Here is a 27,520-nt window from a genome sequence, read left to right on the forward strand (position 1 = left end):
GGGATTCTGAGTGGCCTGATACATACAGAGTAACACAATGCAGCAAAAATAAATATGCCTCATTATTTCCAGATTGTGAAAAGTGTACCACTTCTAGCATTACCCATACCTCATCCACCATGAAGACCTTAATCTGCTATGATCACAGACCACTGGGGCTCTTTAACAAAAGGTCACTCAGCACAGCAAATCCCTTTTTGCTGCATGACAGGGATAAGGGCAGGAATATATAAAATGTAACATAATATGGTGCACAATGTGCTGCCTAGTGCCAATGCAAGCACCCTTGCAGCATGGTGCAAGGGTAACTGCGTTGGAAGCAGCATTGTTTCCCTTCCTGCAATAAAACAATCCCACAGAAACAATGCCATTGGGCGTTTTCTTCTTTCTATGTGTTGTGCAGAATGCAGCACAAATAAAGGAAGTAACAAGGAGAAATAAAGATATTTCTCTTTGGTATGCCTCCCCCTCGGAAGGTGTAGCATTCTGACAAAGGTCTGCAAGTATTGGTTAATCTGGGAATGCCTCAGAATCCATGGGTGAATGTGTGGGAACACTCACATTCCACCAATGGAATGCCTTTCCAGGGTGGAGTTACATAACACAGAGATTTGTGCAGTGTTTATTACTTTGGATGTATCAAGCCACTCAGGGCCAAGCAATGTGGCTTGTATACTCCAATTTAAGAGTTCCATCGATTTTGGACACCATTGCATGGTGCAAAAGTGATACAACTTTATGCTAAATATGCCCCTAAGACCTTAGTATTACCCCTCTTGATTAGTCACGTGTCCTCTAAACCAGACTTGCAGGTAGCAAAGGTTACAGGGATTGTCTAAAAATCACAATTGCATTTTGTCTCTCACTATCCCATTATTTGTCAATGACTAACTCTGTTTCTGTCTTTTTTAAATATTTTTGGTGATACATTACCTCCACCATGCAGAGGAGTACATTATTTATTAATTATGTGTCCCTTTGTATTCAGTTCTGGCCTCATAATAATTATATAACATTTAGGAATAAATATACAGCCTAGCAGTCCAGTACTAGAAGCCAGAATGGCAAAGATCTCCACAGCCACCATATATCTGCCTTTGGTGCTAATGTATGCTGGGATGAATGACACCCAGACACTACAGAAGACGAGCATGCTGAATGAGATGTGCTGAGCTTCATTGAAAGAGTCTGGTAGCTTTCGAGACAAAAATGCCACAAAGAAGCTCATTAGAGCCAAGGTTCCCATGTATCCAATCACACAGTAAAACAGTGCATCAGACCCTTCATTACAGAGCAGTATCATCTTCCCTGATTCAGTCTTTGTATCATAATCTGGAAAAGGTGGGAATTGAAGAAGCCATATGGTGCAGATCAGAACTTCTCCTAGCGTACAGACAAAGATTAGGCAGAGAGAGACTCTGGGATCTACCCACTTTCTTAACCTGCTGTTGGGCTTTGTAGCATTGAAAGCAATGACAACTGTAATGGTTTTTGCCAGGATTGAGGACAGTGAAAGTACAAAAATTATTCCAAAGGCAATTTGTCGGAGGAGACATGTCAAATTTATTGGACGACCAAGAAACAAAAATGTACAGAGAAAGGCCAGCAAGATGGAGATGAGGAGAATATAACTGAGATCCTGATTGTTTGCCTTTACTATTGCTGTGTCTTTGTGCTTGATGAAGATACCCAGAACTCCAGCAGCAAAGGAGGCAAGTAGGACAGCCATTAAAGCCAATGACAGACACAGGGGGTCCTCATAGGAGAGGAACTCTATTACCCTCGGAACACAGAGGTTTCGCTTCTCGTTAGACCAGTGGTCTTCCGGGCACCTCACACATGCTTTCATATCTAAAAAAAGAATCCGTGGGTAAAAAAAAACACATTAAAAGCAATAATTAGCACGTTTTGACCTTTACAAATTATCATGCCTTCATTAGAGTTCAGCACAATGATGATCAATTTTAAAAGAATCTTATATAAAATAAGCTAGAGGTTGGCAGAAATGCATTCCTAGAAGGCAGTTACCAGCCATAAGGTGAAATGATACTGTTACTGCGTACGAAATTATTCTAAAATTCCATCTGCTCCATCAGATTTTCATAGAATGTACTCAGAGGGATTGTACTCAAACATATCACATTGATTTACAAACTCATCAGTATGAGTTGTAGAACATGTTTGTTTTGATGTACATTTGCTAAAAATAAGTGATTACAGACTTATTCAAAGGAGGAAAAACACTCCTCTCCACTTCAAGTATTTCTCCACCTGCTGGAATGACATGTGGTTTGCAAAAACTGCCAACTCTCTTGAAAGTTTAACCTTAATCCATATGTCCCTCATAATTTGATAAGAATCCATGCTACAATAATGAAGCAGATGTTGATAAACTTACAGGTTGCTTATTTGTCTCTGTGTTTACATACATGTATTATTATGTACTTAGACCAGAACCATAGCATGATGGTCTGGAGAAAATGTCAGCAAAAACCCAAAACATTATATGTTATACTCAAAAAACACTTGAATACCTGAACTAACTATAACTCACACCCACACTAAGAACAGGGTTGTCATCAATTATGCTATTTCAGATGTCATCAGCAATGTTAACCCTTTGCATGCATCGGACGGACGGGAGCCATCCGATGTCATGGTGGAAGTGTGCATCGGAAGGCTCCTGGCCGTCCAAGCACCCACCCACGGGGGAAGCACTGTCGCTCCCCGTGGACTACCCTTCATGCATGCTGCTCCCACCAGGGTAAGCAGCAGAGGACCTTCCGCTGCCCCACCCGCACCTCCCTCCATGTTATCTAATGATGTCAGTGCACACAGCGCACCAACGTTATGAGGCAAAACCAGATGAGCTGGAAGACATTTGCTTCCAGCAGGTCCAGGATAGAGGAGGTAAGATTCTCCTTGGGGAGGGTGGGGGTTATAAAAAAAGGCATCAGGGGAAAGGAGAGGGTTTTCCTTTCTTCCGGTGCCTCTTTTAAGCAATCCTGCTGCACGATCACGCATGGGGTGCAATCGTGCAGCAGGAATGCCAACTAGATACCAGGGATTTTTTTGGGGATTTTTTTAATGCCCTTTTTGTCCAGGAGCTGCCCCTTTGGCAAGGGTCACTCCCCTTGAGGAAGAAATTTGTTTCGCAGATCGATGAAAAAATAATAAAAGAATTAGCTGTGTGCTCACTAGGAGGGAGGGAAGATCGTCCCAGATAAATGATTATTTTATTGTGTGCCCACTAGGCCACCAGGGATTTTTCTTTAAAAAAAAGTATGATCAGCCGTATGTTTTTAGTCCCACCTACCCCCGCCTGCTTGGCTGGTGGATTGTGTTTGAACTAGTGCATCATTTGAATATGTGATTGGAATGTTTTATTTCTCCTTTGTATTCTAGTGCAAAGCTTTTGATTCTTGTTTGCAGTTTAGGCAGTGGTTGACCTGCGGTTTTGTGTAGTTGCATTTTTTTGGTAAGAAAAACCTTTTTGTTTTGTTTACTCCAAATGAGTATTATTGTCATGCATGAATGAGTTTTCTGTAAGTGGTGTTATAATAGCCGCATATTTAGTTAGTGTTCTGAGCATGAAATTCTTTGCGATGTGTTTTGCATTGTCTTATGTATAATTTTCTTTTCTTTTTTTAGTGGGATATTGTTGGTCCTTATTGTGTCTGTGCAGAGTTGGTGGTAGTGAGTCTAGCTGCTTCTGGCAAGTGAGTGATATAGTTTTGGAGTATATAGATCTTCATGATGAAGCCACATTTTCTTTATTACTTATTTTGCAAAGTGTTTGCTGTTGTTGACTTGTTTGACAAGTTACCTTTATTAGTAAGGATTCTGGCTAGCCATTTGATTACTGCTCAGCAGGTGGTTAGGTATGCTTTTTGAATCTTCTCATCCTCAGGAACACCCTATCGGCATCAAACAATGCTTGGTAACCCACCGCCATTGGCAGCCCCCCGTCCCCCACCGACCATGCCACAAAAACCTCAGCATTGTACTCGACTCCTCCCTCTCCATGAACCGACAGGTTAACGCCGTTACCTCCAGCTGCTTCAACACCCTCTGCATTCTCCGCAAGACCTTCAAATGGATCCCCCTGAGACAAGGAAGATAGCCACTCACGCACTCATCACCAGCAGGTTGGACTACGGAAACACCCTCTACTCCGGTATCAACAAGTCTCTACTCTGCAAGCTCCAGACGATACAGAAAACTGCCTCCAGACTCGTCCTCTGTATCCCTCAACACGAACACATCAGTCAATACCTGTGCAAGCTCCATTGGCTTCCTGTCGAGAAAAGGGTCACTTTCAAGATACTCACCCACACCTACAAATGCCTTCAAGACACTGGACCCCAAAACCTCAAAAATCGACTCACCCTCCACGTACCCAAAAGAAACCTCTGTTATGCCAACCTCTTCCTCGCCGAAACTACACTCATCCACAGAGCCAGAACATCCTTCTCCTACATCGCGGCAAAGAGCTTGAACGAGCTCCCGACTGACATCAGACACACCCCTTAACTGAGCACCTTCAGGAAGGCTCTAAAGACCTAGCTCTTCGACCGAACAGAACTACTGATCCCCCCTCCCCCTCCCAGTGCCTTGACACCCTCACGGGTGAGTAGCGGACTTACAATTCCCCTGATTGATTGATTGATTGAATTTTCCTCTGAGCAGGATTATGAGACTGACAGTGCATCTGAGGGAGAGGAGGGAGTGCAAGATTTTGGCAGTGAGGTCTCTGTCCACGAGGAATTATCTGATTATGAAGCTACATTCAATGCGGATGAAGCTACTCTCAGTGCGGATGAAGGGCCTGTTTTAGGGAGGACATTGATGTGTCAATGGTGCAGCAAGAGACATCGGTATTGCAGCCTGGGGCTGCAAGGCCTCCTACTGGAAGTGCTAGACTCTGGGTTGATCCAAACATGGTGCATCCGGTGTTGCCTTCCTTTAGTGGAGATGCAGGGTGAAGAGTGGATTGTGATTTTTTGTGCCTATTTAGTTTTTTCAGATGTTTATGGATGATGTATTTTTGGGTGAGATTGTTGAGCAGACTGATTTGTATGCTGGTCCGTTTTTGATGGACAATAGTGCCAGACTCAGGCCCTGCTCTAGAGCTACCCGGTGGACTCCCACAAATCTGGATGAGATGAAGACATTTTGGGGTTTGACTTTTTTGAGGGGTATGATGAGGAAGCCATCCCTGGCTTCATATTGGTCTACCAGACTCTTGATGGCAACGGCTATATTTCCTGTAATGAGTCGTGATCGGTACTTACTTTTGCTTCACATGCTTCATTTTGTTGATAATACTCTGGCATTGCCACAAGATCACCCTGACTGTGACCGTCTTTTTAAGTTTTGGCCTGTTCTTGATCACTTTGTAGATCGGTTTTCAGAGATCTATACTCAGGGAAAGATATAGCTGTTGATGAGCCTTTGGTCCTGTTCAAAGGCCGTTTGGTTTTTAGGCAGTACATTCATAGCAAGAGTAGGCCAGGATATGTCTATAATTTCCAGGTGTACACTGGTAAGGATTCCACTATTGACCCCCCTAGTTGTCTGTCCACTTTTGGAGTTTCAGAGAAAATTGTGTGAGAACTTGCTAGTGTACTGTTTAACAAAGGTCGCCCTTTGTACCTTGATAACTTCTGCACTTCAATTGTTTAAGGAGGACACTTATGCTTGTGGCACAGTCTACTCTAACTTAAAGGTTACCCAAAAGAGCATGTTTGCTAAAAGCTGCAAAGGGGACAGGGCCATGCCTTGCGTAGTGAGGAACTACTAGCTGTGAGATTTGTGGACAGGAGGGATGTGTACAAGCGGCCTACCATCTATGATGAAAGTACTTCACCTGTGTCTGTTTGGGGTCGGGTTTCTGAAGTGCACAAACCTGTGTGCATTGTAGAATACAATAAGCACATAGGTGGTGTCGAAACAGTAGATCACAGTTTGGAACCTTACACTGCTGTTCGTAAGCTTACATTTAGTATAAGAATTTGGCCATCCAACTCTTCAATTTAGCAACTTTTCATGATTTTGTTGTGTTCAAGCAGTGTTCTCCTGTGTCAAAGATACCTTTTGTTCAGTTTCAGGAGTCTGTGATAGGCAGCCTTGTTGTAATGAACAAGCAAGGGTTCCTAGAGGTGGAGTGGTGGAGAATTATGTCTTTAGTTACCACTGTTGTGTTTGTAGTTATGGTTTTGTATCTAGTTCCAACTGGTTTGTGTTTTCTCTCTTGTTAAAAAACAAATTGATGAGGGTGTGTGTGGGCTGGTACTTGGCTGCCGGTGTGCATGAACTAGCACTTGACTTGCGGTGTAGGTAGGCTGGCGGTTGTGGGTGGGCGGGTGCTTGGCTGGTGGTGTGTGTGGGATGGCGCTCGGCTAGTGGTGTACATTAGCTGGCAGTGTGGGTGGGCTGGTGCTTGGCTGGTAGTGTGCATGGGCTGAAATTTGGTTGGCAGTGTGTGAGTAGTGACTTGCTGCTGGTCATTACACCCTCTGCTAGTCAAATGCCACCGCATACACTATGTCAACCACCAGCCGGTGCCATTGTTGTGTCAATAATGTGGGTATGTGAAAGTGATGGGCCCTTGAATTGCGCTGTCTGTTGATGTGAATGGTGTAATGTGCTGGGCCCACGGCTGGCGGTGTGTGTGGTCTTGTGTGCCACGTCTGAAAGCTGTGTGAATGGCCTGTAAAGAAGTTGGTGCCTTGCTGTGTCTTTCCAGCTTGCGAGCTGTGAGTCATTGGTTCAGGTTTTTAACCTTTTTAATATTAACAATGCATTTCCTTTTTGTGAAATATCTTGTTGATAGAATTTTATGCTCTGAACCTTCAATCACCTTAGTGCCAATTCCAAACAGTATGTGTGATTGCTTACGGAATCGTTAATTTTGAAGTAACATTTGTCTTTTCTGACTCTATTTGCCAGGGTGTACCTTGTCTCCACATTGTCTGTTGATGTGAGTGTTGTAATGTGCTGGGACCGCAGCTGGTGGTGTGAACGTGTGTAGACCAATACATTGGTCTATTTTCCCAGCCCTGTGCTGTGGGGTGTGTATGTGTGTGCTAGTTTGGAACCCTGGATGTCTAACTGGATTGGTATGCATGGAATGACTTGTCGTGTTGTCTTGTTGGTTTGAATGGTCATTGTGGCAACCTGAAACGGAGAGCTAATCCTTGACCTATTCTCTAGTGCCCAGTCTGAAACGGTTTGAGCATGAAAAGCATCAAAACCTTCGGATTCTCGGATGAGGATTTTGCGCGGATGATTGGCGCAACTGAGGGAACGGGTAGTCATTTCACCCTTTCGAAAGGGATAGAGGGCGAGTGGGATAGCTGCTCAATCTCATAAAGAAATCCCTCCACACTGAGGCACATGCTAAATTTATGCTGGATTATCTGAAGGCCGGAACTATCCCCATTGGCCTCAGGGTTAGGAACATCCCAGGACTATTTGTTGAGCTACGCCACTTCCTTGAGAAATGGGCGCTAATCTCCAATAGGTGCTCGCGCGATTACATGATGCTCATTGTAGAGACGGCACGTGAGGTATTGGCTGCTCTAGCTAAAGAAATAGATGAGCTTGAGGAGAAACTCAAGAAAGAGAATTCTGTGGATTTGGGTAAGAAGAAACTAGAAGAAATCGGTCTAGAAATCGACTCCTTTGCTGAATATCTTCTTAAAAGGAAAATGGAGAAATTCAGGAAGGTTGTACGATTATTCTCCCAGGAGAAGGCCTACCCCTATCTAACTCCCCAATTTTACACTAACTCAGAGAATGGAGGCAGATATCAGACGAACCCCAGAGGTAACAACAGGAGAGTAGAGACCTTTTCCGATACCACAGACTCGGATGGGGAGAGTGGTCCCAACCAGGACCCCCACTACAATGGTGGCTTCCAACAACGTCCAGATCATTTTGAAAGACCTAATGGCCAGGACCATTTTTTATCCAATCGAGGGGGCAACCACAGACCGAGGAATCAGACACCTCAAGTGCCACAATTCAACCAAGGCCAGGCCCGTCCTCAGAGATACATCCAGACCAGGAATACCCAATACTGGAGAAGGTGAGCAATATCCCAGTATTTAACCTATCTGGTATCCCGCCAGCAATCTTTCTGGGGATGAGAACTCGGCTCTGAGGGAACTAGGTGACTGCCCCGAACTCACCATTAAGCCTTGTGACAAAGGCGGGGGAATTGTAGTATTTAAGACCTCTACATACATTGATAAAATGAATTCCCTCTTATCCTCAGATGCCCACTGCAGACGAATCTTGAGAAATCCTGAGGAAGCTTAAACAACATATCCTCCATCTAGTGACGGAGGCCGTTGACGGGGGTTACATCTGTACCAAAGAAGCTGAATACCTAACTTCATCCTGCACGAGAATGCCCATCATTTATGGGCTGCCAAAAGTCCACAAGGACAGCAAGGACCCACCTATGTGCCCCATTGTTTCCACAATTGGAGCTGCTACGGAGCCTTTGTCGAAATACATCGATAAATTCTTGAAGCCTCTGGTAAGCGAATTGGGGTCCTTTGTGAGGGACACAGGTCATTTTATTTCAAAAGTTGAGAGTCTTCCCTTTGATCCCAACACGGAGTTGCTAGTAACTATGGACCTAGAGTCATTATATTCCAACATACCCCAGGAAGGAGCTCTTGCTGTTGTGGAGGAGATCGTAACTAGACAAGCTAATCTCTCTAATGCGGCCACCATAATTAGCTTCCTTAGGATCGTTCTTGGAGAAAATTACTTTGAGTTCAATGGACAGTATTTTCTAATCATGGGCGAATTTTGCGAATTCGCGATCCGTGAATTTGCGGATTTGCGAATTCGCAATCCGCAAAATTCGCGAATTCGTGCGAATTTGCGGATTTTTTTATTTTTGCGTGTTCACGCGTGTTTCGCGGGGGACTTTGCGTGTTCGCTGGTGTTCGCAGGGCGCTTTGCGTGTTCGAGGGTTTTGTTTTTTTTTGCCTGGTTAATCACTGCCACCCTCTTGTTTCTGTGCCCTTCTGCCCTAATCATTTTTTATCCCTTTCTGCCCTCTGTCCTACTTTTGTGCCCTTCTGCCCTGAGCCCCACTTAGAATGGCGCCGGCAAGCTGCCAGCGCCATTCTAAAATAGCTACAAAGAGCTTCAACAGGAAGCTCTAATAGATAAAGTAAAGCAGGTGCTCGAGTTGAAGGTCAAATTAAGTTACACAATCATTAATCACCCCAGGTTTGGGGTGATTAATGATTGTGTAACTGAATTTGAGCTTCAACTCGAGCACCTGCTTTACTTTATCTATTAGAGCTTCCTGTTGAAGCTGACTTTTGTAACTATTTTAGAATGGCTCTGGCAGCTTGCCGGCGCCATTCTAAAAGAGTTACAAAAGTCAGCTTGAACTTTTGACCCAATCCGTTTCGCTCGCGGATTTTGCAGTAAATTTGCGAATCTCGCGGATTGCAAATTTACCGAAAATCCACAAAATCAGCGAGCGGAACGGATTTTCCGCCCATGCTCAGTATTTTCATCAAGTCAAGGGAGTTAGCATGGGGGCCTCTTGTGCCCCCAGCGTGGCTTGTTTGTATATGGGCCACTTCGAAGAAATTAACACCTACAACGAGATGGCACCATTTTTCGAGAACATATGAGCCTGGTCGCGCTTCATTGATGATATTTTTTTCATCTGGAGTGGCGACCAGTCTTCCTTGGATGAATTTGTCGCGTGGGTCAATGCTGCTGATCCTAATCTCCATTTTACTGCTAATGCCAGCTGTGTGCAGGTGGAGTTTCTTGACGTGTGGGTGAGACATGCGGATAGAATACTCTACTTTTCTCTATACACGAAACCTACTGCTAAAAACACGCTTCTGGAGTATGGAAGTTTCCATCCGTGCAGTCAACGCGACTCTATTCCCTTTAGTCAATTTCTCAGATGAAGGAGAAATTGCTCCCTTTTGAGTGATTGTCTCCTTCAGTCTGATATCTTGAAGGAGAAGCTGTACCGGAGGGGATATCCTTGGCGCTTAATCAGGGACTCTTTTAAGAGAGCGAGATATTTCAACAGGGACAGCATGTTCCGTGAGCGAGATCGCACCAACTCTGAATGCCTAGTATGCATCACCAAACACTCTGTGGTGAATAATAAACTCTGACAAGTGGTCAACTCTCTTTGGCATATCCTATATGCGAATGACTCTGAAGAACAGATACCTAGACCGATCTTCGCCTTTCGTCGCAATAAAAATCTGCGCAACCATTTGGTGAAAGGGACAGTGGAAACCACGAGGGAACCCAAACAAGTGGGAGTGTTTGGCCTTCCCCCCGTGGTTGGCAACCACCGTTGTTGGAATTGCCATGCCTGTCCGCAAGCCCTGATTGGCAGCACTTTGCAAATTGGCAGCCGGACTATCAAACTGAGCAGTATGAGTAATTGCCGGACTTCGAATATTATTTATGTCATCGTATGCCCCTGTGGGCTCCCCTATGTGGGGGAGACTGGACGTGAGTGCAGAACCAGGATTGGTGAGCACAAATCCAATATTCGAAATCTCAAGACTGGGGCTCCACTCGTAGCCCATTGGAGCACAGCGAAGCATTGTGATACTGACCTTCAATTGTCTGTCCTTGAAAAAATTTGCAGCATCACAGGAAAAGATGTCACTGCTATAAGGAAGAAAAGGGTAGTTTTCTGGATCTTCCTTCTGGATTCTTCAAAAACTGGCTTGAACGATTGGTGCCCATGGGAGAACGCAATTCTGTGAATTGGGGTGAAATCATACCCTGTATTATTTTTCTTGAGGGACCTTTCTGTGAAACCTGTACTTATAACCTTTTCTCCCCTAGTGGTAGGCTTGCGACCCTGCTAATCGTAGTGAGGATTTGTTAGAAACATTTGAGAAAAAACCCCCTTCTCCCCCCCCCCCCGCTCGAGAATAATTCCGCGAAGATCATTGGCATTCTTTACCTTCCACATATTGAATTGAGCTAGGTTAAAACCTACACATTGACCCTCTGATTCAGGACGTGCCTTGTTTATTCTCTCTATTTTTCATTTTCTATTCGATACCTGTTGAAGTTTAGCTCTGTTTGTTTTAAGGCAGGCCTATTATTTTACCTTCTCTCGGTGTTAGGAAATGGAGCTCGCTTAACTTGAGCCCGATGTGCCTGAGCTTCTAGCGACTCGATCAGTGAAGGATCCTTCGCACCTCCTAGACGTATGACTTGCCGCTGCTGCCTATGGAAAGATCACAATACTTTGGGTTGTTTTGAAACTATGTGCTTGGATCTGCCTTATTTGTTGCGGCCAGTCACAGCATGACGATTCTGACGCAATTTTCCTGGTTTTCGTATTACCACCGAACTGATCTGCATTTTGTGCTCGTTTGCGAGCAACTGTGCTCGGATCCGCCCCAGGTCTTACAGCCAGCCCTGGGATGCCGAATATGGTGTCTTCAAGTGTTCTCACTTGTGCGTGAGAGGCGGGTCCCTGGCCTATTTAAACGGCGAGAAAGTTTACGCCGGGGTCGGTTGAAACTCACTGGCCTCCTGTGAGGGCTCGGTATGAGAGGAGAGTCTTATCTACATTACTCAACATTAGGTAAGGAGGACACTATGGCAGGGGGTGTTGGGCATTTGAGGTCGCACCTTCTCTCTGTTACCGATTGATTTTATTTTCTATCCGCCTTCATGTTATGGAGTGACGGCTATTTTTGTAATACGCGACTTTCTGCTATAAAAAGGCGGTGCAGATTAAGGAGCCACCTACATGCGGATTGTTTAAAGGACGATTGCTTATTAGCCGTAGGAAATGCTATCCCGCTTCTTGGCGTTTATTGTTTTTATTGTTTTTTCGATCTTCCGCAGAATTCTGAGGATCTGCAGCTTTGTGCGGAAATCCCAGCTGACTCCCCTGACCGAGTACCTGGAATTGTGACAACACACCATTTTTTTGACCTTACGGTATGTTGAGTCGTGGATATTTATCGAGCCTCCCCTTGAGGAACTTTAATAAATCGCAATATCAGAGTCGAGTTGCCCTCGACCGACGGAATTGCCCTAAGTTGAAATAATCGGGTTCTTACTTGGCATGTGAAATGAAGCCGTTTTAGTGCTACGGTTTTTGAATTGTTTTACCATCCTGCAATTCGAGGGTGATTATGTTTGATTTATTTGTTTGTATACTATTCAGGCAAACAGGTTCCTTTCCGTCTGGCGCAGGAAGTTGTGACTCACTCGAGACAAATAAGCTATCCATCGTAAAAGAATATTTGCAGCGGGTAAGTTCGCTTAGTGACATTTTCTGCTGGCTGCAACTCCGATCAGCAGGGCTACCCCTTGGCTGAGTTTATATTCCTTATATGAACTATGTCTAGACTAGAGATGTATTTTTCTTGAATTTGAAACAGATTCGAACTGGAGGAGTGCGTGCATCTGCGTCACTCCTTTTGGGCTCGTGACTACGATTCCTGAGAAACCTGTGATCGATTTGGACTCAGAAACTTGTGACATAGGTAAAAACTCTGAGTAAAATATTTAAAGGACTGAGTGTCCGTTAGAGGAATGGGTTTGATTTCTCTAAAAGTAATTGAAATTTATTATCTCGTAGTGAAGGTAGAAATGTTCTCTTATGGGGACTGCCACTTCTACTTGACCGCTCGAATACGAATGGAGAGAATGGTGTCTAAATGGACCCTTGTGAATGGAATGTTTTGTATTCTGTCTATCCAGGGATTCCAATGTGTGCCTTGTTTGCGCCTCTACCTTGAATATACTATGAAAGTATTTTCTTAGCAACAGTTGAGCTCACTACATGTGGGGTGATGATCGAAGAGAAGATGTCATTGATAAAGAACTTAACAGTGAACTGTATATGTCTATCTACCTTGATGACATCTGCACAAAATGTGTTTGATCGTTTGAACTTTATGAAAATTAGTATGTTTGGAATACGTACCTTCTATGTATCAATTGAAATTAGCAAGTTATTGAATATTCTAGGCGGTTTTTGATTCTAAAAATGGTTTTTGTTTACAACAGATTGGGCACAGGTGTGTTGCAAACGTGCTGTGTTTTCCCCACTCCCTCGGCGTGAGAGCCCTGATGAAGGTGCGGCCGTAGATCTGGGCCTAGCACCGAAACGCACGTTGGCGTTACGTTTCTGGGGTCCTGCCACATCGATCTGGACTCTCCCGCATTTTGCTGAGAAGACTCCGCAGGATCCTATTCATGTGTCACTCTGGGGATTACGTTGAGGAATTTGTATATAGTGTCTTATGTTGAAGTGGATGTCTGTGTGTGATTGGATGAGAAAATGGAAGGTGCATGATGAGAGGTTGATGTGGGGTTTTTATATAATATGTATTTATTGATTTATGTATTACCTAAATGAACTGATGAATTTATGGATCACTTTATCAATCACTTTGGATAAAATGTGTGCAAAGAAAATATAAAAAAGAAAATAAAGATTTTGTACATTTATTACTTGGAGTTGAATTTACCCTGTGGCCTGTTCGTCGCCTGTTGGTGAGTTCAATGTTGCGTATCTAAATCCGTGGACTCTTTATGGGCCATTTTTCTATATGGGTAGGGTGGACTTGTTCTAATGCAGTGGTGTGAACGTGGGTGTCAAGTATGAAAGGTGTGTGAATGGCCCGTAAAGAGGTTGGTGCCTTGTCGTGGCTTTACAGCTCACGAGCTGTGAATCATTGGTTCAGGTTTTTAATCTTTTAATTATTAACTGTGCATTTCCTTTTCGTGAAATGTTTTGTTAATAAAATATACAATTTGAACCTTTCAATCACCCTTTTGCCAATTCCAACCAGTATGTGTGTGTACTTGAGGAACGATGGATAGGCAGTCATATATTTGTGTCATCTGTCTTTCTGTGCTAAGGTGTAGTATGTCTCTATGGGAAGTTTTCCAACTTTAGCTAGTTCTGTAAACCCCCAAAAATGGGGAGTGCTGGGTGGTGTGCCTCCCATGGATTCCAAAATGTTTTGTGTTACCCACAATGCCATGCAAACCTCAAAAGGTGACTAAAGTCACACATTTTCCTCACATTACTGTGCCATATTATTCAAGTATAAAAAACACAATTTTCCTGCATTCCCTAGGTCTCCCGATAAAAATGGTACCTCACTCGTGTGGGTGGGCTAAGTACCTGCGACAGGCAGCGTTCCAAAACATATTGAGGAGACATCAAAATTACCTATCACAAAAGAACCTGGTTTTGCATGGGGGGGTCACTTGGGATTAGGGCCACGGGCTCGGCAGCCATCTTGGGAAACTACCGAACCCACACATTTCTGAAAACTAGACACCCGGGTAGTCCCTTGAGGTATAGCTTGTGTGGACCCCACAACGTTCTTCTACCCTGAATCCCCTGCAAAACTCAAATTTAGCTGGAAAAATAAAAATGTTCTCAAATTTCTGTATGGGAAAGTTTCGGGATAACCAAGCTGGCACAAATTTCCTACCACCCAGGTTCCTCCAGGTCTCCTGATAAAAATAGTACCTCACTCGCGTGGGTAGGCCAAGTACCTGCGACTGGCATGGGGGTATATATATATATATATATATATATATATATATATATATATTGCCACAACTTCTCCCAGCAGGGAAAACAACGGGTCGCACAGCCAACCTGGATTCAAACAGTAATCCTTTTTATTTCTTTCATTCAAAGGGCAACAGGCGCAGAGATCTACGCGTTTCAGTGTCACTCCACCTTGCTCACGATCACTGGGTATTCTCCACCCACAAACATTTAAACACATTTTTTTCAAACACAAAAGTATTTCCTGTCACCTGGTGTGCTAAGGATTCTGGTCCTTGTAGTTTTAACCAAAAGTTTGACACAAAGTAAAATTGATTTAGAATGCACCCCTTTCAACAAATAGATTTAAGTGTTACTCAGTTTGATCCATTAATTCATGCGTCTTACATTAGGCTATGTATTGCAAACTTTATACTGCCTTCCAATAGGCTGACTCGTACTAATGGTATTAAAGGGTCATTATACATATAATTCTGATTCAATTGTCTGGTTACAGGTGCACATAAAGTTCTTCCGATTGGTTCAACCCATTAGGATGCAGGGTCCTCAGGTTAATTATAAATTTTGATTCTGCTTGTCTCAGTTTTCTTGCACGATCACCTCCCCGCTCACCTTTTGCTATGGTTTGAATGCCATAAAATCTCAGTTTTTGCCAATCACCCTGATGTGAGAGTTCCATATGCTTGGCTATGGCATTTGAGAGGTCCTTATGAGTTGTAGCCCTCATATGTTGTAGAATGCGATTCTTCAGTTCCACAGTCGTGCTGCCCACATATTGCATGGGACAAGGGCACTCCACTACATATACAGTGAAAGGTGTCTTGCACGTTATGCATTGTCTTATTTGCCATTTCTTTTTATTAGCCAAAGTGATTTCCTTTGTTTGTTTGGCTATCTGGCACATTTTGCATCCATGGCATTTCATGAATCCTTTGGTTTTCAGCCAATCATCCTGTCTTTTTCTCTGGAAGTGGCTGTGTATTAAATGATCTTTTAAGTTTTTGGCACGTCTGTAAGTTATCGTTGGGTGTGTTCCCATGAGCTCCTTGACAGTATTATCCAACTGTAATAGTTTCCAATTCTTACGGAGAATTTTACCTATCTTTTCACTCTCTTGTGAGTAGTCTGTGATTAGACGGATTTTCTGCATCTCTGGATCATCCTCTTTGTTTTTTCTCTTCAAACATTCCTCTCTTGTTTTTGTATTGCTTTTTATGAGACTATTTCTCACTGTTTGTAGTGGGTATTTCCTTTTGATGAATCTTTCCATTGTCTTTTTGCTGTTTTTCTTCCACTCTTCTTCTTCACTGCATATCCTCCGGATTCTCAAAAATTCACCGTACGGAATGCTGTTAAGTAATGTTTTTTGGTGGAAGCTGGTGGCTTCTAGTGTGGCATTCGTCGATGTTAATTTGCGGTGGAGGGTCGTGTGTATTTGTTGATTTTTAACATAGATCTCTGTGTCCAGGAATATGATTCTCTCTTTGCTCATATTGTAGGTGAATTTCAGATTTTTCACACTATTATTCATTATCTGAAAGTATTCCTGGAATTCTGATTCTGTTCCATCCCAGATAATCAATAAATCATCGATGAATCTTTTCCAACTCACTACTTTGTTCACAAATGATTCATTTGTTGAATTCCACGCAATTTCCTGCTCCCACCATCCCATGGTGAGACACGCATAAGATGGACTAAAGGAAAAACCCATAGCCGTCCCACTCCGTTGTTTGAAGATTTCTCCCCCGAAGGTGAAAATGTTTTGTTCTAGACAAATTGTCAGCATTTCTTGTAGTAATTTGTTATGGTTATTGAATTCCAAAGTTCTCTCCTTTAAGAAGAAGTTACATGCTTTCACACCTAATTCGTTATCAATATTGGTGTACAAACCAATTACATCCATAGATATCAGCCAGTAGGATTCCTGCCATGGTGTATCTACAAGACTGCGTAGTAAGTCACTGGTGTCCTGTATGTAGGAGTTCAATTTTGATACAAAAGGTTTTAGGAAGTGATCAACATATTCCGCCATCGGCTCCAGTAATGACCCCTTGGCGGAGATTATTGGTCTTCCTGGTGGATTTTTTTGATCCTTATGGATCTTAGGCAAAAAATAAATAGTTGCCAGTATCGGGTGAGTCACAGTCAGGAATTTGTGTTCCATGTCATCTATCAATCCTTTCTCTTTCCAACAGTTCAACTTTTCATCAATTGTCTTTTTTAGTTCCATGGTTGGATTGAATTTCAGTTTTTCGTAGTGCATTTGATCCCTCAATTGACGATTTGCTTCCTTTTCATATGCACTGCGATCTTGGATTATAACATTTCCGCCTTTGTCGGCCACTTTTATTTCTATTTTATCATCTTCAGATAGATTCTTTAGTGCCAGTCGTTCTTCTTTGGTTAAATTGTCTGGACCATAATTTAATTTCAATTTATATAAGTCCTGTATAACTGCTTCTTGAAACAGGTCCACCTTGTTTCCGGGACTTAGTTGTGGGTAAAACTTTGACTTCGGTTTTTTTCCACTCAATCCAGCACCACATTGAGTTATGGCCTGTGACATTGTCACCTCTTGCATCGGGTCTTGCGTTAAATTCATTAAAGTTAAGAATCCATCTGCATCAGTTAGTTGTAAATTTTCCTCATTTGATGTTGATGGGGTGGTGTCTCTTTCTTTCAATGTTTTGTCTCTGAATGCTTTGGCTAGTTTTATTTTTCTTATGTATAGGTATAAGTCAATTCTCACCTGCGCCAGGTTCATATGGCTTTTGGGGCAAAAATGTATCCCCCTCTTCAATAAGGATGTTTCAGTAGTTGTAAGTGCTATCTCTGATAAGTATATATATATATATATATATGTATATATATATATATATATATATATATATATATATATATATATATATATATATATATATATATATATATATATATATATATATATGATTAAACAAAGTTCCCAGCGCTGCGAGGGAGCACTCAACAGGTCTCCGCCATCCGGCAGTGTAATGCAGCTTGCATCTCTGCTCCAAAATTCATTCAATGAGCCAACGCGTTTCACAGCATCAAGCCGCTTCTTCATGGGCTGCTCCTAGGAAACGATGAGGCACACAATTTCACTCCCATTTTCTTGCTCTTTTTATTATCATGCACGCCCCCAAGGGGCGGGTGCTTGAGAGCACGCTTTTGTTTAGTGCATGACGGACTTTGTGGTTCCTGAAAACGAGCAAAATATAGCGTCTCAAAGTCTCTTAATGCCGTGGAGCGAGCACCATCTTCAGCTGGACAAGAACCTGCAAGTCCATCTGAATGAGGCTGAGAATCCGAACCCTTCGTGACGAAAACAGCACAGGACTCAATATGCGAATTAAGCCTGCAACAACGCTCTGATACCTACTACAGGTCAAAAAACATGCTTTTATAATTAAGAGACTTTGAGACGCTATATTTTGCTCGTTTTCAGGAACCATAAAGTCCGTCATGCACTAAACAAAAGCGTGCTCTCAAGCACCCGCCCCTTGGGGGCGTGCATGATAATAAAAAGAGCAAGAAAATGGGAGTGAAATTGTGTGCCTCATCGTTTCCTAGGAGCAGCCCATGAAGAAGCGGCTTGATGCTGTGAAACGCGTTGGCTCATTGAATGAATTTTGGAGCAGAGATGCAAGCTGCATTACACTGCCGGATGGCGGAGACCTGTCGAGTGCTCCCTCGCAGCGCTGGGAACTTTGTTTAATCACATTTCTCACGGCATCCCTGCCGTGGAGCGAGCACCATCTTCAGCTGGACAAGAACCTGCAAGTCCATCTGAATGAGGCTGAGAATCCGAACCCTTCGTGACGAAAACAGCACAGGACTCAATATGCGAATTAAGCCTGCAACAACGCTCTGATACCTACTACAGGTCAAAAAACATGCTTTTATAATTAAGAGACTTTGAGACGCTATATTTTGCTCGTTTTCAGGAACCACAAAGTCCGTCATGCACTAAACAAAAGCGTGCTCTCAAGCACCCGCCCCTTGGGGGCGTGCATGATAATAAAAAGAGCAAGAAAATGGGAGTGAAATTGTGTGCCTCATCGTTTCCTAGGAGCAGCCCATGAAGAAGCGGCTTGATGCTGTGAAACGCGTTGGCTCATTGAATGAATTTTGGAGCAGAGATGCAAGCTGCATTACACTGCCGGATGGCGGAGACCTGTCGAGTGCTCCCTCGCAGCGCTGGGAACTTTGTTTAATCACATTTCTCACGGCATCCCTGCCGTGGAGCGAGCACCATCTTCAGCTGGACAAGAACCTGCAAGTCCATCTGAATGAGGCTGAGAATCCGAACCCTTCGTGACGAAAACAGCACAGGACTCAATATGCGAATTAAGCCTGCAACAACGCTCTGATACCTACTACAGGTCAAAAAACATGCTTTTATAATTAAGAGACTTTGAGACGCTATATTTTGCTCGTTTTCAGGAACCACAAAGTCCGTCATGCACTAAACAAAAGCGTGCTCTCAAGCACCCGCCCCTTGGGGGCGTGCATGATAATAAAAAGAGCAAGAAAATGGGAGTGAAATTGTGTGCCTCATCGTTTCCTAGGAGCAGCCCATGAAGAAGCGGCTTGATGCTGTGAAACGCGTTGGCTCATTGAATGAATTTTGGAGCAGAGATGCAAGCTGCATTACACTGCCGGATGGCGGAGACCTGTCGAGTGCTCCCTCGCAGCGCTGGGAACTTTGTTTAATCACATTTCTCACGGCATCCCTGCCGTGGAGCGAGCACCATCTTCAGCTGGACAAGAACCTGCAAGTCCATCTGAATGAGGCTGAGAATCCGAACCCTTCGTGACGAAAACAGCACAGGACTCAATATGCGAATTAAGTCTGCAACAACGCTCTGATACCTACTACAGGTCAAAAAACATGCTTTTATAATTAAGAGACTTTGAGACGCTATATTTTGCTCGTTTTCAGGAACCACAAAGTCCGTCATGCACTAAACAAAAGCGTGCTCTCAAGCACCCGCCCCTTGGGGGCGTGCATGATAATAAAAAGAGCAAGAAAATGGGAGTGAAATTGTGTGCCTCATCGTTTCCTAGGAGCAGCCCATGAAGAAGCGGCTTGATGCTGTGAAACGCGTTGGCTCATTGAATGAATTTTGGAGCAGAGATGCAAGCTGCATTACACTGCCGGATGGCGGAGACCTGTCGAGTGCTCCCTCGCAGCGCTGGGAACTTTGTTTAATCACATTTCTCACGGCATCCCTGCCGTGGAGCGAGCACCATCTTCAGCTGGACAAGAACCTGCAAGTCCATCTGAATGAGGCTGAGAATCCGAACCCTTCGTGACGAAAACAGCACAGGACTCAATATGCGAATTAAGCCTGCAACAACGCTCTGATACCTACTACAGGTCAAAAAACATGCTTTTATAATTAAGAGACTTTGAGACGCTATATTTTGCTCGTTTTCAGGAACCACAAAGTCCGTCATGCACTAAACAAAAGCGTGCTCTCAAGCACCCGCCCCTTGGGGGCGTGCATGATAATAAAAAGAGCAAGAAAATGGGAGTGAAATTGTGTGCCTCATCGTTTCCTAGGAGCAGCCCATGAAGAAGCGGCTTGATGCTGTGAAACGCGTTGGCTCATTGAATGAATTTTGGAGCAGAGATGCAAGCTGCATTACACTGCCGGATGGCGGAGACCTGTCGAGTGCTCCCTCGCAGCGCTGGGAACTTTGTTTAATCACATTTCTCACGGCATCCCTGCCGTGGAGCGAGCACCATCTTCAGCTGGACAAGAACCTGCAAGTCCATCTGAATGAGGCTGAGAATCCGAACCCTTCGTGACGAAAACAGCACAGGACTCAATATGCGAATTAAGCCTGCAACAACGCTCTGATACCTACTACAGGTCAAAAAACATGCTTTTATAATTAAGAGACTTTGAGACGCTATATTTTGCTCGTTTTCAGGAACCACAAAGTCCGTCATGCACTAAACAAAAGCGTGCTCTCAAGCACCCGCCCCTTGGGGGCGTGCATGATAATAAAAAGAGCAAGAAAATGGGAGTGAAATTGTGTGCCTCATCGTTTCCTAGGAGCAGCCCATGAAGAAGCGGCTTGATGCTGTGAAACGCGTTGGCTCATTGAATGAATTTTGGAGCAGAGATGCAAGCTGCATTACACTGCCGGATGGCGGAGACCTGTCGAGTGCTCCCTCGCAGCGCTGGGAACTTTGTTTAATCATATATATATATATATATATATATATATATATATATATTTCTTCCAGTGACTAATTCGCATTAGCAAAGTAAGAATGCACTCACTCGAGCATAGTTTTAAATTACAGCGGCTTTATTGCAACCAAGAAGCCCAACGCGTTTCACCTCAACCTGAGGCTTGCTCACGGGAATGCGCGGGCGTCCATGTGGGTCAAACAGGACGGATATATATATATATATATATATATATTACCTACTGGCGGTCGCCAGTAGGTAGTTATAGTTAGGATTTTTTTCAATGTTAAATCTCAAAATTCTATTTGGAATAACTTTGGCGCCGGTTGACGAATCTGCCTGAAAATTTACTCACAATGGTCTCGTCGAGCTCCGGTCCTTCCCTGAAAGTTTGGGGGGGATGCGTCAAGCGGGGGCCGAGATAAAAGGGGGGTCCCAAAACGCGTTTTCCCCATATTTCCCCAATTTCCATAGGGCGGTCGACCTCACTTTTAGCCCGAACGGCTGAATGGATTTACACCAAACTTGGCAAAATTGTAGGGACTGGTAGCCCGATGTGCCTTTGCTATGTCTCAAGATATGTGCTCCAGTGGATTTTGAGTAATTTAGGTTCAAAAAAATATATATATCTCTAAGCGCGCCCCGGTACGCGCACCGGGGAGCGCACCGGGCGCACCACGCGACTTGCGCACGGAAAGCTGATTGGCTCTCGGGTGTCTGTAAACATTCTAAACAGTCCGGAGCGGCCGCCATCTTGTGTCTTGGTAGGATCCAGACATGAGAGGTAGCCAAAACAAAGGGGGAAATGACCATAAGGGGGCAGAGTAGACCCTCCCTGACCCCCTAAGTTTGATGTGGGGGCTTTAAAAGGGCCCCGCGGGGCCAAAAAAAAAGCAATTTTTTTTTCGATTTTTTGCGGGAGGAGCGCCCGGTACGTGCACCGGGAAGCGGACCGGGGAGCGTACTATGGGGAAAAAAGAATGATAGACTTTTTAAATATTGTATGTTTATTAATTGTTCTTTTTGTTGTTTTTTTTTATTTAAGTACCAACATGTAGGTACCAATGCAGAGTCTAAAATTTAATATACACTGTCTCCTTTGTAGATATCTTGCATGTTGTTACAGAAGTTATTGTGGTATATGGAATTCATACCATAGTCTGTCAGGAAAGCAGAAACAATATGGAGGCAGGAGATGATAAAGAGATGTTAAATACACATTGGAGATAATATAGTGGGAGAAAGGAAGTAACTATGAGCAAACTTACTATGTAACACAAAAAAGTTGCACAGTATATTTTAAGTCTGACTTTACATTATAATCAATTTGGTACTAGTTTAAGAAATACACATACAAATGAATAATGTCTCAAACAATTTTTGAATTATTAAATATAAATTTATTTTTCAGATTCCTTTTCCAAATTTAACAGAACTTCTAATATTTGATTGTCGGAAATGTCCTCATTTTGAATCAGGAAATCTACTGATTGTACACATTGAAGTAGTTCATAGTCCCGTGATTCATCCATGAATTCTGAGTTATCATTGGGTTCAATAACTTTTTCATTGTTGCTCTCCAGAGCAATTTCGATGGAAATTTTTTACTCTCCTTCCATTTTTGTGCTGTAATTTGCATTTAAAAAAAATATATCAGTAGAGATAGGGCACTGTTGGGTTTAAGTTCAGACAGGTACTTTGGTTTTTTTAACAGTGATTTTATCTTTGGGACGTGTATGGTATCAGACTGGAAGTAGAAATATAAAAAGTGCCTGTGATGCTACTTAAAATGTCAAAAAGGTTGGAGTTACTGCAATGATTCTCATTTGACTTATAAACAACGTTTGCCTTATGACTTTAAAAATTCTTACCTAGTGTTTTTAAAACCAAAGTTTTAGTAAAGGTAATTGGCCTTTGAAGACGGGAATAGTTAATAAAAGTTAGTTAGTTAGTTAATCTAATGTTTAAAATTATTTATCTCATATAGGTACTGTAAGTGGATCTCATAGTAAAAAATACTCATATATCTGACACGATTTGGCCGTAAGGAAAGTGTAAGGTATGATGCTCTTAGATCTTTTTTCATAGGAAGTCGATGAAATGGAAGTTATAGAGAACAGCAGACTTTTTTCCACCAAAAGGACCTTCACTATCTTCTATTTGGCCTCACGGAAAAGTAAGTGAATCAAAGATTAGTGTACATATATGAGTTTTTATGGTTTTTTGTAAACACAATCTTTTAGATTGTGTTTTTTTCCCCGCTGTTATATGATGAAGAGTTTGAACTCACTAATTTAAGTGAAATTCAATATATTCTGAGAACAGCAAAAATAAACAATGTAACATATTGTATAAGTTATTCTATAGTTTGCATTGTGTAATTTATATTGTATTCCCATTGTCTCACACTCATTTTCCTTTTTCCACCCTTATTTAGCTCTCTTTACTCACTTACACTGCTTTTTTTTAACTTTGTTTCATTGCTGTTCCTTTACTCCACTTCATTCACAACTCCTCAATCCAATTTCAACTGTCTGCATTTCCCCTCTCCCTTCCACCACTTTTCATCTTTCTCACATTCTCTCAGTACCACTGCTTTAGTTCTCTTCCCCTCTCTTTCCTTCTTTTGCTCCTTTACTCTTTTTCCTTTCTCACTCATTGTACTGCAGTTCACTCAGTCCTTCCCTTTGTCTTTCTGTGTACTTACTCTCTCACTCCTTTTTCCTCCATCGTTCTATATTAACCTCATTCCCTTCATCCCTTAACTCTGTGACTCCCCTTCACTCACTCTCAGTCATCTTCTATTCCTCTTTCTTATTAATAGTTCCTCATTTAGACTCCTCTCCTTTTCACTCATTTTCTTTTTACTTTCTTATCTTTCCTGATTTCGTTTTGGTATCTCGCATTCTTTTAGTATCTTACTTATCTTCAGTAATTTGTTCTCTTTCTATTTCTTTTTCCCTCTTTTTTCTCTTTCTACATTACTTTATTTCTGTTTTTGTATCCTTCATTATTGCTTTATTTCTTAGTAAACTTTTTAGATTTTTTACCTCTTGTTCTGTTTCTTCTATTTTAAAATATATATGTTACTAATTATAACTTGTTTTTTCTTTTGTCTTTCACAGATACAAAGTGTAGTTTAAAGATGCAAGTACATTTTCATTAATTATATGGTAAGTGTGACTACAAAATGTAATTTATCATCACCCTTTGTTTTAACCTCACTACTTTTCTGTCACCCTACCTCACCCCTGTTTTCTTACTCTGCTTCCCTCACTTATTCTTATCCTCCATATTTACTTCTCTTTTCCTTACTTTCCTACCACATTCAACTTCTTTCAGTGCCCCTGCTCACCCACACTCCCTCTCTTTCCTTTTTTTTCTGCTTCACTTAGTCCCTTTCTGACAGTACTTCCTTTACTCTCTCTGTTCTTTCTTTCTGTCACTCCCCATGTCTTACCCTTATTCACTTTTATCCACCCTCTTTCACTCCTCTTTACTTACACTCACTACTATTTTCTTTCCCTCCGTCACCATTGTTCCTTTTCTCTGGTTCCGTCACTACCTTTCATCCCTCATCCTTTACTCTCCTTCCTTTTACTGTCATCACCCATTCACATTCTCCTAGAACATCTGCTTTAGTTTTCTTCCTCTTTCTTCTCTTCTTTTGCTCCCTTATTCATTTTCCTTTTCTCAGTTACTTCCTCTTATACCTTTTCTCTGTTTTACTATCTCTTACACAGTCCCTATGTGTTTCTCCCTCTAGCTCTCTTTCTCTTTACACCACTCTCTTTTTTTACCCATTCCTCATGCTCACTCCTTTTTTTTTTCTTTTTTTTTGTTGGTGCGCTGACGGGACGCGTCCCGGTACGCGCACCAGGGCGCTGACCGGTATGCGCACCGGGAGCGTTCCTGAGTGAAATATAAAAAAAAAGAATATACTTTAAAAAATATATATATATTATATTAATATACAATATAGGATTCATTTTTAGAAAAACATACCTTTCTAAGCTATAGATATTTGCGAAAAAATAACCTTAGAAATTCACTAAAAAACACATAGGTATGAGTCCATATAAAAAGTTAGGAATTAGCAGTTAAAAAACCTATGAAATTCACTGAAAAAACCATAGGTTTCACACCAGTTATAGTTAGGAATTAGCATTTAAAAAACCTATGAAAATCACTGAAAAAACCATAGGTTTCATACCAGTTATAATTAGGAATTAGCATTTAAAAAACCTATTAAATTCACTGAAAAAACCATAGGTTTCACACCAGTTATAGTTAGGTGGAAATTTTACTGACATAAAGCCAATGAAATTCCCACGTTATAGTTAGTTGGACTCACTATAACTTGCGCGTGTAATGCACTGCTGATGACATCACATATTACATCACTCATGACATGGTCAGTGACATCACTCATGACATCACTGATGACACCATCCTTGTGACAGAGTGACTGACCTCCTTTCACTGTAAAGTAACCCTTGAAACATATATTCAAAAATAGAAACTAACATTTACAAAAAAGTGGAGATACCTATACCAGTTACAAACCAATTCAGTAATTCCACCATCTATATACACATCCACTCATTCACCAACAGTTCTATATAGTCATTCATACATATACTCAATTATCATATGTAGTGAGACACCTTTACATCTGTTAACACACCGACAGTCTTCCAAAACTTGCTCACACACATACTCACACATGCAAATAAACTATTGAACATCCATTTTTTTGCATATACAGCTATACACACACTACCACCTTACTTCTAAGGAAACTTACACATACTTACTCTCTTAAACAATCACTTATAGAAACACATACTTATTAAAACAAGAACTCTTTCAATCTCTCACTCTCACATATACTCACTTATATACATCAATACTCACATATACTAGATTAAAACATATGTAGTTACTGATAAAGACACTAGTGAGACAGTCATTCACTTACTAACACATACATATACACTCTCATTCACCCATACAGTCCGACACATATGCTGTCTTCAAAACACATACAAACAGTGAGTCAGTCATTGATGCATCTATGTGCTAAGTAACACCCCCACCAAATCAAACAGACAATTATAAAGATGCTAAAAAAAACATCTAATAACCCATATAAACACACATGTAGCTACTCACCAACCCATGCAGCCACTTATACACAAAGTGAAACACTGATACATATATTTAAATATTTAAACATTACTCGCTAATATGTGTATTCACTAAGATACACTTAATAAGCTAGTTAACCAATCATTTTTTTTTTAAAAACATCCATTTAGACACTTATTTAAACATTTATTCTTCCATCGACCTTTACATATACATATACATTTATTCTTCCATCGACCTTTACATATACATATATAAAACATGTTTATTTTTCAGAAAGACACACATTCACTGGATGGTGTCATCAGTGATGTCATGAGTGATGTCACTGACCATGTCATGAGTGATGTAATATGTGATGTCATCAGCAGTGCATTACACGCGCAAGTTATAGTGAGTCCAACTAACTATAACGTGGGAATTTCATTGGTTTTATGTCAGTAAAATTTCCACCTAACTATACCTGGTGTGAAACCTATGGTTTTTTCAGTGAATATATATATATATATATATATATATATATATATATATATATATATATATATATATATATATATATATATATATATATATATATATATATATATATTCCAAACTCAACCTCAACACAGGATATGTAGAGGAGACAACGCCAAATGTGGTGTAAGGTATATTTTCCTTTATTGCCGCTTTTCAACGCGTTTCGCCTGACCCAGCAGGCTTGATCACGAATAAAGTTTTACAGATACAAACAACATTTAAAGTGCACTGGTACCATGTGACTCATCACATGACCCATAAAATCCATAGAACTGAACAAAAGACTTTCTTTACGATGTATATGTTGCTGATTTCTATCTTACACACATAATTCATTCATGTTAAATTGGATAAATTAAATGAATAATTACAAAATTGTTTTTTAGTTTTAGAAAGCAGATAACCTCCAGGGAAAACTATTCAATTTCAAAAACAAATGGTCGCATTGGTGGTTGTCATTAGATGTTGCGTAAATAAAGCATTTATAACCAATTATGTGGTCAATTGGGCCCAAGTGGGCATAAACACAATAAACATCACAGGACCTAGCCAGGCCCTTCATTATATGCCAACCCCTTCTTAAAATTACGAAGGCATAATGGCATATCACCCCTTTTACGTACCTCTTTTGTTTCTACATTCACATGCAAAATTGATACCTTGGTAGCTAAAGAACTCCCATTTTAGGGAATAAATGTTGCTTTCCACACTCCATTTGAGGTTCTGTAGCGATCCGAACCCGTGTTTTCGGTATCGTAGTATTGACACGATTTTGGTACCAGTGAACCGTAAATGATCCATTTAGTATGTGGCCGTGTTTTCGCTGTGCTACAAGCACGGATTCACTGAGAAACAGGGTTTTCTGTTGAAAGCACATGGCATCCATTATAAACATGGCGTCCATCTTGTCTCTTGCCCTCACATAGTCAATGGACGAACGTTGACCCCGGCTGAATCACCTTGTTAGGGACACGTAGGCTTTAGTGCAAGAAAGCTGATGCTGCGTGACTTGGCAGAAGCTGCCTCCCTTGCCTGA

The 27,520-nt window shown here is 41.8% G+C and overlaps 1 protein-coding gene across 1 annotated transcript in view; it reads right to left on the reverse strand.

The window, feature by feature from the left end:
- Nucleotides 1-955: 955 nt before the first annotated feature.
- LOC147707516 (vomeronasal type-2 receptor 26-like) overlaps nt 956-27,520 on the reverse strand; it is a 616,101-nt gene continuing 589,536 nt past the window's right edge. The window contains exon 4 of the mRNA XM_086925224.1: nt 956-1,851. Within this exon, the coding sequence (XP_086781350.1) occupies nt 956-1,851 (896 nt within the window). The remainder of the gene's footprint in view (nt 1,852-27,520) is intronic.

Source organism: Lissotriton vulgaris, chromosome 6 (genome assembly GCF_964263255.1).
Source record: "Lissotriton vulgaris chromosome 6, aLisVul1.2, whole genome shotgun sequence".
Classification (NCBI taxonomy): domain Eukaryota; kingdom Metazoa; phylum Chordata; class Amphibia; order Caudata; family Salamandridae; genus Lissotriton; species Lissotriton vulgaris.